Source organism: Anastrepha obliqua, chromosome 1 (genome assembly GCF_027943255.1).
Source record: "Anastrepha obliqua isolate idAnaObli1 chromosome 1, idAnaObli1_1.0, whole genome shotgun sequence".
Taxonomy (NCBI): Eukaryota; Metazoa; Arthropoda; class Insecta; order Diptera; family Tephritidae; genus Anastrepha; species Anastrepha obliqua.
The window spans coordinates 125,824,891-125,837,890 of NC_072892.1; the positions used below are offsets into that span (position 1 = coordinate 125,824,891).

At 37.1% G+C, this 13,000-nt stretch overlaps 1 protein-coding gene across 1 annotated transcript in view; it reads right to left on the reverse strand.

Annotated features, from left to right (window-relative positions):
* Positions 1–13,000, reverse strand: part of LOC129236030 (cadherin-99C) — a 300,265-nt gene that overhangs the window by 88,858 nt on the left and 198,407 nt on the right. The window contains exons 5-6 of the mRNA XM_054870202.1: positions 3,577–3,755; positions 2,890–3,012 (exon numbers count right to left, since the gene is read on the reverse strand). Of these exons, the coding sequence (XP_054726177.1) occupies positions 2,890–3,012; positions 3,577–3,755 (302 nt within the window). The remainder of the gene's footprint in view (positions 1–2,889; positions 3,013–3,576; positions 3,756–13,000) is intronic.

The window sequence follows — 13,000 nt, forward strand, 5'->3', positions numbered from 1 at the left end:
TAATCGCCAAGATATTTGGCACGGCTTCTTTGAAGTGGAGCACATTTACAGAGAAGGTGTGGTACCGACTCAATTTCTTCATCATGTCTACAATTCCTGTAGAAGACATTGTAAGGTACACCCATTCTACTGGCAAAGATGCCAATAGTGCAGTGACCCATTATAAAACCTGTGAGGTCGCTGATAGTTGATTTGCTGAATCCAAGCAATCATTTTGGCCTTTTAAGCTTCAATTTTGGCTAGAGTACTTGGAGACCCTGCAGTTAGTAGTCAGAGACCACCTTCCATTGGTTTCCGTGATTGCGCACAAGTCAATTGCAGTATACATTTCGTTGCAGGAATGCTTATGTTCTCCCCACTCGATGAAGGCCAAGGTCGGAGCTTTTCCTTGTACACTCATCCGCTTTTTCATTTTGCTCCACTTCAGAGTGGTCGGGGACCCAACAGAGGGTGGTGTAGTGTTGTTGGATAAACGAGAGCGAGCACCTACATTCTTCGCTGCTTGACTATCAACAAAAACGGCAAGGTTCGTTGAAGGTAAGCCCATTAGTCTTTTCGTCATTGCTGCTTCATCTATAGTGTAGATCTCAGCTTAGAAGACGCTACATCAGAGCGTGCCTGTTATTCCTATATAAGCTAGGTAAGATTGTGTCTGCCCCACCTCCCAGCACACGAAAGCTCCATAAGTCAAAATGAGTCTGATGATCGTACGCCCAGTGGATTGTATACAATTTCAGACCACAAAGTAAATCCGTAGAAGTATAATACCAGCTTTGTTTGAAATCAATGCATTCTAGTAACGTTTCTGACTAAAAATTGAAATCACGTAGTTGATTCTGGTTTTAGTTTTTGCTCAACAATTCCCTTCCGGTGGTTTCTGGCTAAAAATTGAAGAAAATCGCGCAGAGGGTTTGTAGCTGATTCAGTGACATAATATGACTTTCACAAAATTATCAAGATGCCTTAATTATTGAGTTAATTTGATCTTGTATGGGTTTAGGACAAGATCTTTATAAAAAATTCGCTACAATGTGGATGGAAAGATTTCCAAGCATGATAATGATTGATGTTTCCACCGCCGACAAAGAGCCTCGGTAGTGAACTTATTTTTTAATATAAGCTGCTTTTGATTCACCACTTCTCCGCTCGCAATGCCAGCACATGCTTGGCGATTTCACTCAAGAAGCCTGAAGGCCTCGATTTCGCTGTTAATGATTTCCTTACTTTCGTGTGGTAGCAACGAGATGTTTACAGTGACTCCCCTTGGCCACTTTTTAGCGTCCTTTGCCGCTAATGCAGAGCTATTAAACCATTTGTAACGTTGGATTCAATAGATTTTTTTCGAATTTATTAACTACTTGCTCGGATGCAGCTATAATAATAGCATTAATAATAAAATGAAATAAAAAAAAAAAAAAATTAAAAAAATTAAATCGCAAGCCCTTGCTACTAGTGTCGTTTGTTTGTATTCAAATATGAGTATTTTGTATTATTTAGTATTATAGCCATAAAATGAAAAAAAAACCCAAAAAAATAAAAAATTGGAAAAATATAAAGGTAGCACAGAACCAATTTAAATTAAAATAAAATAGAGTACAAGAAAATAATATTAATGAAATAAATAAAAAATATAATATATTTAAATATAATAAGAGAGATTGTAGGGGCGAATCTCGGTGAAAGACCAAAATGAAGAAAAAGTCTTTTCTAATAGCGGTCCGAGTGTATTTCTGCCACTAAAACGCTCCTTATAAAAACCATTTGCCGTTCGGAGTCGGCATAAAACTACAGGTCCCCCCATTTGGGGGAAAACATCAAGATGCACACCATAAATAGGAGGAGGAACTCGGTCAACCACCCAAAAAGGGTGTACGCGCCAGTTGTATAATTATATTATTATAATAATTAAAAAAATAAAATAAGCAAAATTAAATAAAATAAAAAATTTAAATAACTTAAAAAGAAAAACAAAATATATAAATGTAGTACAAAACCAAACTGAATTAAATTCAAATAAAATAGAATATAATAACAAAAAATAAAAATAAGTTCATAAAAAATCCAATTTCGGTAAATTTCTGCCAAGTTTGTCGCTTAAGTCTTTGGAATTTTTTGTTCATTTTTTCTCATTCCCATTTTAAATTTTTCTAATTTTTTCTTCCCGTCAGCAGTCAACCACTAATAAATATATTCGTTTATTTTGCAGTAAACGTCAAAATTAACTGAACTGCTTTGCGAGCCATTTAAACGAGTTGCAACAAACACAACAGTAGCAGCAGCCAGAGTCCGCAAGTATTTGTGGGCAATATTTGCATTTGGTATGAAATAAATGCGCGCGTGGGCGCGAAAAACCAGTTGCGCTCACAATAACCACCCACCAGGTTGGCTAACTTGCCGGTGAAGCGAAAAACCAGCTGTAACCGAAATAGCGGCTAGCTAGTGCTGCGGCGGACCTGCGCAGGTCCACTGCCTTGGAGCGTTTCATATTTAATTGTTCCCGTTGCCCACGATAATTGCGGTTTCGTTCTATGCAGACATAGCACAGCGGTGCTGCTGAGCTGTTTGCTTGCTATTGTTGTTGTGATTATGCTCTGCGCATACAAAAGGTACTTTTGCGTTTTGCCAAATATTACGAACAACAACAAACAATCAAAGCGGGAATTGTATTTGCGGGTTGAGGCAGTAATGCGACGGTGGTCGCTTCCCGCTAAGCGACTTATCAAGATTGAAGCGAAGAGGTTTGTGCTTGCGAATGCTTGTGGTTTTATTGTAAATGTCTGCTACATTTAAGTAAGTTTTTAATTTCTTTTTTTTTTTTTGAATGAGCCTTGGAAAGTTTTGTTCTTGAGTATTCCTGATTATTTTTTTCGTAAAATTTTCATTTCTTACCTCCGGCACGGTGACCTCATAGGGTGTGTTCATGAAGCGCGGTGCATTGTCGTTGACATCAGATACGCGCACAATAATCGGAATGTTGCGTCGCTTGTTTGTTGCACGAATGGTGCAGGAGACCTGTGGTGCAGCAAAATGAAAATGGAAAATGTAAGAACAAAATATATTACAGTTAATAGAAATGGAAGATGTACTTAAAAAATTGTTTCGCTGCACGCCAAACGGCAAAAAGTAAAGCAGTCGTAAAATGTTGGCATATTTGTTTTGAAGCAAGCATGTTTTTGTTTTTCTGCAACTGGCGTGCAACTGTAAAATGTTGCCATAAAAATTTGCATTTCACCGAGTAAAATCTCACAGCGGCAAGCCAGCGCAAGCTTGTCTTTTCTGTTTGTTTTTGTTTTGGGTGGTTAAAAAGCTTTTTATGACTGCCATTGCACATCCCAATGCATGCATTTACTATTCATATATATATGTATGTATATATGTGTGTGTGTGCATACGTTAGCAAATATGCACATGGCATATATTTCGCCGCAAGCAGCCTACCGCCTTTGGTGCGCCGAATTGCATGCACTCATACACGCGCACACAACCGACCATACACTTTGGCAAATATGTGCATGCTGCTTCTCTAGCTTAGCTTTATTCTGCTCATAACTAAGAACAGACGGGCGTTGCACTCACCTGAAAGACAATGTGACTCAGATTCTCCTCATCGCGATCGAGCGGCTGCAACAGCTGCAACTTCTTGCCGTCGAGCAGGAATGTTGGATTCCCCTTTGGGAAGACTAGATCCAGTGCAATTTCCGTGTAGGGATCACCGTAAATTGGCAATTCCGGCGGCGTAGTTTGTTGGCCAATAACTGTAAATACATAAATAAACGGTGCAGTAGCAGTTAGTAAACAGTGAGTGGCGAACAGCCAGCAAAAAGCAAGAAAAGTCGTAAAAAACGTCAAATAAAAATTGGAATCAAATCAGTAGATACGCGTTGGCCTCGACTGCGGATGTTTAAAAAAAAGAAAGAACATTTTTCAAAGCACCATATTTGGGTAGAATAGAATATATATTTTTAAATATTCCAAAATACATCTTAGGACTGAAATATATACAAGTATCTATATGTCTGTGTACTTTTGACAAAACAATCTAAATCGACTTAGCACTTTATTTCTGTCGACGACGAGGTTGCTTGAATTGCTTGCAAACTGCATAACATCAAAAACGATTCAACAATTTGGGATACCGATTTTTGGCTATGAAAATTTGCATGGTTTAATATGACTCTGCAGAAATAGAATTTATCATACAGTCACTCACAGCTTATTTGACACAGATACAATTTTTTTGTAAAGTGTTCAATGTTTAATAATATTTTGCGAAAAGGGAACAAATACACATAAAATACAAAAAATTGTCGACTCATTTCATTTTAATGCAAAGAAACAACCAGAAACATACAGGGAGTTCATCCCGCAGCTTAAATGATACAGTTAAAAGTATTGCTATCTCGATGAAAGTTTCAACAAGTGAAATTGCATTTTTAGTATGCGTTTGACCTAAAGGAATATTAAATTCTATGTATGCTCGTTTTTTTTCAACTGTTTGACCACGTACTTCGATAGAAAAGCGTGGGTAAGTTTTGGAGCAAAATATGGTAGCTGAAATGGTACACTTAAGTTCGTCAACAATTTACCACATTATTGAACGCTTCATGCATGAAAATCGTGTGGTAAATAAGAGACGAAAGACCGCAAATTAAATTTTCACAGAGAAAGAGTGTTAGTTGTGCGCCAATAGAAGAAAACAAGCACTCCAGAGTTAACTGAAATAGTCAAGTAAGACTTAGGTAATATGTGGCGGAATAGTCCGTAATAAACCTTTCGCAAGTTCAAGGAGTAGAAGTGAGAAGTTGCAGTTTGCGCGATACCATCTAAATAGAACCCCAGCATTTTAGAGGACAGCACTTTTTGAAGACGAGCTAAAAATGAAATTATTTGGACCAGATGACAACCCTTTTAATGGCGCAAGGTCCCAAACTCTGTGAGCTGCTATAAAACGTAGCAACGTCATGGTTTGTGCATTCACGTCATCAAATGTGGTTTCACATTTAACTTTTATGGAAGAAACAATGAACAAATATTTTTATTTAAACTTCTGCAAGAAAATTTTGTTCAAGGCGTTAGAAAATTACAAATTGAAGATGGCTTTTGATGACTTCATCAAGATAGTGACAGCAGCACAAGTCATGAATAATACAAACAAAGGTAGTAGATAAATGTCCTCACAATGTTGAAACTCCTGCACAATCACCGGATTTGAGTGTCATCGAAAATTTGTGTATATTTGTGTGCATTTTTTGCCCGCAAATCATACTCGAAGGGTGGACACAAACTAGTCCAAAAGACATAAAAAATTGCTAGACTTCAAGCTCTAATTGATAATAAAGGATACCCAACAAAGTACTAAATAACTTTTAAATTTTAAAAGTAACTTTAAGCTGCGGCCTGAATTTTCTGTATATTTTTTTCGCCCCTTAATGAAATGAGTGGGCACTGGTTTGTATTTTATCATATCATATATAACCAAACAAGATGCGAGTGGCGATATATAAAGGGCTTTCCAATAACACGTGTTTTGAATAGCCCGCTATTTCGGTAGATGCCACTTTTAAAGCTGTCATTTTTTTGATATTTGTCAAGTAGAAACTACGCCATTAATAGAAATGGAACGATAAACGCTTAAACAACGCATTGAAATTATTAAAATTCACTACAAAAATGGTGAAAATTTGGCAGAGACGATTCAAGAACAGACGAAAATATTGCTGTTGTAGCCGAAAGTTTTGAAGAAAACCCAGATTTGTCCATTCCTCGTCGTTCTTTGGAACTAGGCATTCCACAAACGTCATTACACCGTATTTTGCATAAAAATTTGGGTCTTAAGGTTTATAAAGTCCAGTTAACACAAGAACTCAACCCGGCCGATCACCAACAACGTCGTGTCTTTGCTTATTGGGTAAAGGAAATGCCTGAAAATGATCTGCAATTCCATTGAAAAATCATCTTGAGTGATGAAGCCCATTTCCACCTCGGTGGGTTCGTCAACAAGCAAAATTGAAGGATCTGGGGCTCAGAAATCTAAGAGTTATTGTTGAAAATCCTCTTTATCCTCAACGTGTGACAGTTTGGTGCAGTTTATGGTCCGGCGGAGTCATTGGACCTTATAAAGGTCCAGAAAGAAGCTGGAACAACAGTTACGATGAATGGATTGCGCTATGGAGAGATGATTAACGATTTTTTATGGCCGGAGATGGATCATATTGATCTGGACAACAATTAGTTTCAACAAGACAACAAGACGCTATGTGCCACACAAGCAACGAAACCATTGATATTTTACGGGAATGACACCTCTTATTGCAAAATCCCTTATTTCTTGTTTCGTTAACATTTCTAAAACAAAAGGAAAATTTTCCAAAAATTTATTAAAAATTTCAAACTTTTTAATTAGAATTCTTGGCAAAATTTCTAGCGTGCAGTTTTACAGCTTGTAAATTTTGTTTAAAACAAAGTGCAAGTTCAAAGTGGCTGAACAGGGGCGTTGCGCATTTCATAATCCATATAAAATAAGTTTCTAGCATTCGCTATGCGGAAGAAAAAAATCAACGCGAATCAAACATGAACATTCACTTTATTATCCCAAAATGTATTGGGCTACAAAAAAAAAAAATAAAAAATTAAAAGAAGTAGTCAAAACTTTGCAATTATTTGCGCTCCTAATATTTTGAACTCAGTTGTATGCAGTCAGCGTTAAAAGAATGTCTACATATATTGACAAGTTTTTATTATATTATTTTTTTTATGAAAATATAATTCGAATTACCGCTAAACTATATAAAGTAAAATGTCGATCTTTGTACAAAATTTGTAAAAATTTCCTCAAAGTTTAAAATATTTTTCAAAATTTTTACAAAAATTTTGGGTATACGCTTTTATAGCCTATTTAATTTCGTAGAATTTGAACAAAATGCAATATTCAAACGGTTCAAAAATTCCGTTAATTTTTATAATTTTTCTGCTTACGAGGTTCGGAGTTTGCTTCCAAATAAAAAAAGTGGAGTAGGCGCTAAATGTAGAAAATGCACAAGAGACCAAAAAAATCACGTTGATTTTTGATCTACTTTAAGTTTGCTCTTTGCACAGCACTTCATAACCGAAATTTTTATAAAAATTTTGAGTAAAAAGTTTGAAATTTTGATGGAAATTTGTCGGAATTTTGTACAAAGTTCGAAACTTTACTTTTAATAGTTTTTCTAGTGTGAACTACAGGGTCCGGCACTCGAAGTGTAACTAACTTCAGACCCCTCGTGTAGCTGATGCACGAGCATCATCAGATGGGCGCTCTCCAATCGTTTTCATTGAGCCTGGCGTCAAGGTAAATGCAAAATATTATATTATCGGGAAAGCATTTTAGAAACATTTCGGTGGCAGACCATGGACGTTGCAACTGGGCTCGGAACCGTCTCACAAAGCTCGAGTGAATCAAGAGTGGCTGAAAAACAACGTTACGAACTTCATAGCGTCCACACAATGGCTCTCAAATTCAGCAGACGCGAATCCGATGGATTATTCTGTTTGGGTAATTTTGACGAGCAAGGTCTGATTCAAAAGATTCACGAGTCACGAGGCGCAGAAAAAAGCCATTGTCCGCGGGTGGGTCAAAATACCCCCATATTTGGGCAGCTTGCGATTCGTTTCTGGGCTATCTCAAGGCCATAGTCGAATCAAAAGGTAGACTTATCGAACTGAATAAAAGTAATTTTCCAAACTAAATTTATGGCCTTTTTAATTATATTATTTTTATAATAAAAAATAAATGAAATTATAAAATATATAATATAAATATTTAAATAGTCAAAAATTATCAATAAGTGGTTTACACTTTCTTTGACGCTCGCGATATATCTCTTGAAATAATACAGTACTGATGCATATTCATTCATACCTGAAAACCCTACCAAAAGAGCGCAGAAAAAGATAAGACTGCCGATAAGACACACGAACCTTTGTTTGGATTTTGGTTACATCAGAAAAACGGGACTACTCAGATGCAGAGAAAGTCAAAAATGAGTATTTATTTCAAAAACATAGACAAATATGTATATTTGATTTATATGCGTTTTATTCATTTTCATATGCATGAAAATGGCACTCAAGTTTCTCTTAGTAAATTGACTGCATACAGCCGTTTTCATGTTCGTAACATAAAATGCGGTCTCTGACACTACCAGCTAGCCGGCGACTGTGTTTAATGATGCCACAAACTAAATGAATAATTCTTCCATTACAACATTGCATGGATTTCCGCATAGCTTATTTTGGCGAACCTTAGCTGAATGTGCTTGTTCAAACCCAATTTAGAGGTAATCAAAAATCAACAAGTGATACGCAAGCACTTTGATAGTAGCGCTCACCCCGCGACAGAGGGTCATAATATCATAATTTTATCAATAGGCCTAAGTATCCATATCCGACCGATGAATAACTGTAGAACATCGCTAGCCACTCACTCACCTCTGAGTGTTAAAGGCATTATCGTTAATTTAGTATACCATTCAATTTCGTGCAAGGCAGACAGACACGCACACATAAGTAGAAAGAAAATCTGACACAGTGGTAATAAAGCTTTTTAAGCAGCACGCAATCCGTTGTACGTTGGTTTATGTCTCTTGCAAGTGAATGTCAAATCGCATCTGCAATATTAGAATTTGGCAGCATTCATTAGAAGCAATAAGGCCAATTCCATAGTTCATAGTTACGAAAGATGAAGCCGCATATTTGATGGTCCATAAAAAGTTTAAAAGCACACGAGTATTTAGTTATGAAGTTGGCGACAGTAGGTGGCCAACCTTTCATATGATTCGTGTGCGTTGATTTTCATTGCTGCTCAAAAGCATTGTGCATTGGGCATATACGTATGTAAGTATGCGGAAGTTGTATAGTTAAAAAATTCTTGGGCTTTGCTTTTTAATTGTTTTATAATTCGTAAGTACATCGTTTGAAAGTAGAAACTATTAACGAGTTATGTCTTTAGTATAGATTTTAGTGTTCGGTTAGAAAGATGAACTGTTGGTTAACTCATATTATGACCTCTGTGTATCCGTAGTACCGACCTGCTGCTACTTAGAATCGAATCAATAAAAATATATTCTTTTGAAACTGACGAAAGGATTGGTTGGATTATGAAATTATTAGACAAATATGTTTTAAAAAATTTAATGTATTTGAATATAAGAAGCAACAGCTTTTGTTGTTGTTGTAACATCAGAAGTAGTTTTCCATACACTTTTGGGGCATACGAGGGTCGTTTGAAAAGTCGGAGAGATGACACTACTAGTATTTGGCATTTGTTTGAATCGAGGATGTCGATTGACTTTCCTTTTCTATCACGACAATGCACCAGCTCGGGCCTCAGCAGTTGTATTCATAAAAATAATGGACATAGGGCTCCAACTCGTTTTACATCCCACCTATTCTCCAGATTAAACTCCCTCGTATCCCTTGGACTACTATTTGTTCGTCAGTTTTAAGACATAGCTGGTGGGAAAAAGATTTTATTCAAACCAGGACCTCATTGCAGCAACGAATGGATACTTCTCAGATCCTCATATTCGGTAGGGAATAACAAATTAGAACAGCGTTCGACGGAATGTCTAAGCCTAAGAGGAGACTATGTGGAAAAATAAAAAAAGGGTTTATCCCAAACAATTAAGTAGTTTTTCTTTTTGCACAGACTTGTCAAATGACTCTCGTACAACCACAACCACTTTTTGTGCGTAGAGATAGATTTCGAAAGAACGGTCATTCCATACCAAATACAAAAAAACTATCAAGAAAGTTTTTGTTACCTGTTACAACTGGGAAATATCGATTCAATATTATTAAGCTCGATTTCGCCGCAGAGCATTCTCGGTCGCACACAGGTTGGGAAATTGTTGTTCTTGTTTACAGTAGGTTTTGATTTTTGTAATTTGTGTTTGCCCACTTCGTAGTAAATAGCACATTGTCAGCTAACCAGCTAATTTCACTCCAGCGTTAAGATCGTGGAATTTCGTCGTAGTGCGAGGCGCTCAAAACTTCCCCATGCATTTGCTTCTACGACTTTTTTAATATTGTTGTTGTTATGGAGGTTTCGCGAGTAGTTGAAAAATCATGAAAATCGATGGGGATTTTTAGACGGCTTTTGTTCTTACTTATAATCGCAAGAGCTCCAAATTCAATCGAAGATGACTCTTTTTTATTGGAGCTAAGCATCTCTCTCGTAACTGAACTTCGTTGTGTCGCAAACTGATGCAGCCGCCCTTTTCATTTATTCGAGAGAAAGATACTTCGGAAAATCTTCGGTCCTCTTCATGTTGGCGATAACTACTACTGTCGAATAAACCACAAGCTGTATGGGCTCTACGACGATACAGACATAGTTAAGTGCATCAATATTCAGTGCTTGCGCTGGCTGGATGCAGAAGCTCCAGCAAATCAAGTGTTCCGATGGCAAGTTAAAGGACAACGACGTAGGAAAAGCCCATGACTCCGATGGAAGGACCAAGTCGAGGGAACCTTATCGTCGCTTGGTGTAATAAATTGGAGAAGGCGCGCGCAAAGCAGAGACGCCTGGCGAGACTTGTGGTAGTCGGCCTTTATCCGGTAACGGGTTGTGATCCTTAATACTATATGGCCTGATATACATATAAGTAAGCATATAAGTAAGTAACTAAGAGTCCCAATAAATACTAAACGCTTTAGTTATCTCATCCATCGAAAACGAGATTGCAGATTAATCAGATTAGCTTGTGCAACTCCTTCTGCTCAAGTGTTGCGTGATATTTGAAAATTTTAATTATATCAAATATTAATAATTCGCACATTTCGACCATTTTTGCAATACATTGATTTTCCTATAAGAACGGGAAACCAAGGTGATAAACAATATTATTAAAGTAAGTCTCGGTCTTGGTTACATGCCGATTGAAAAGGTCGATGATATCAATGTGTAGTTGGGTCATATTAGATTTCTCCAAAACAAATTAAATAAAAAATATATATAGAGAAAATGTAATGGCAAGCCATCAAACATTTATTGTGGTGGATTCCAGGCTATGAAATATTGGAAGACATTGAGTGAATGAAAGCTGCTCATCTCGCTAAAAGAGGAGCTCGTCAACTTTTTCATTATTCAGAGTCTTTTGTGGCACTCAAATCTGCACTATGCATAGATATAAGATACCATCATGGTATGCCGCAGGAAAGTCTGATACTTGGTCATCAAGAAGATTTGTTCTCGTTGGATGCCGCATAATGTGGCAATTCCCTAAAAAAGACTTGTGTCGATTGGTGTAAAGAAATGTATAAGAAATTCAGCCGCGATAGTTCAAATCACGTCTATGATATGATGGATCTATGCATATGAACTGCAAAGAAAACAGCAATCAACAGTTTGGGTGTTTCAAGATGAGCTTAATCCAACAAAAGTTGTTCGCAGAAGAATCATCTCACTGTGGTCACTTGTTTTTTTGAAAAATCTGGTTATTTCACAATCTTGTCATTAGAGAAACTTAAAACAGTTTATTGTAAGTGGCATAAGACGAGTATACCGTCAAGAAAGGCGTGGCAGGGCATGGAGAAGGGGGGAATAAAATTTTTATACAGCTGGTTCCCAGCTAGTCGATAAGATTGGCTATGGAGTGTTTTCGAAGGAATTAGGACTGGAACTATACGTTCGACTACCAGACTACTGCAGCGTCTATCAGGCATAGGTTCTAGCAATAAAAGAAGTGGCTAGATATATAATATAAATGCGCATGCCGTAACGAAAAATACTATAAATATATTCTCGGATAGCCAGGCGGCCACTACTAAGATCAAAGGTTGCACAGGAATGCCGGGCATCCCTAAATGATATTAGCGTCGTATTCAAGGTCAGCCTTATTTGGGTTCCGAGGCACAGGGATATTGAGGGAAACTGTAAAGCCGATGAGCTAGCCAGGGAAGGTACAGCTCTACAACTGCGCAGTGACAAAAGTATCATTGGGATAACTATGACCACGAGTAAGCTAATAATAAAAAACAACATGATCCAAGAGGCCAATAAGTCATGGAGAAATGAAGATACGTGTGTAACAGCTATGCTACTATGGCCGCAAAAAAAAAAAACAAGAAAAAGACTAGGAGTTTTCTCCCATGAATATTGTAAAAGTTGTAGAGATGAGGAAGAAGAAGAAACAGTTGAGCACTGCTTTGCAATTGGCCAGCCTTAGCTAAAATCAGAGCAGGTTGTCTAAGTAAACCCTTTTTCAATTCTCTTACAGAACTGTCTAGCATCGGTATTATACCAATCCTGCGCTTCATAAGAGCCTCAAAATGGTTTCCTGAAGATAAATAAACAAGGTTCCCGTGTCGCACAGTGGTATCACAACGGACTTGTAAGCTCTAAGTAAGTTAGACGTACGGACGGACTATTTGTTTGCCAGAAGATTTAAGAGCATCAATCAAACCCAACCACTGAAGGCGAATTATCCTTCACCAAAACAGTGTGAGCTATCACGTATCGGCTCACATAAAAGAGTTTCTGAGCACTTAAAAGTTCAAACTAATGGGTCATCCGCCTCTGATTTGGCACCTAATGATTTCTTTTTGTTCCCGAATATCAAAAATATGTAAAATGCGAGGTCAACAATGCTTTGAAAATTGATTCAAGCGAATGCAGAAATGTATTGACTTCCAAGAAGAATATTTTGATTATTATTTTACTGTATTTTCATTACTGGATGCAAAATATTATATAAAAGCCAACTTTCGTATGCAAGTTACAACTCTCATCGTCTATAAATTGGTCCGATTCCAAAAAATTAACAGCCACTCAAAACTAAATTTTGGTAAAATATACATTTCGGACTAAATGTAGATTTCTTTAATTATTTCAAGTTTATCTTTATTCTTTAGTAATCGCATCTGATGGCTATTGTAAGAGTTGTCTTCGTATCGATCTCGTATGATTGGTGCCACCATTGGCTAGAGTGCTTCAGAGAGCTAGAGTGCATATTTTAGTTTC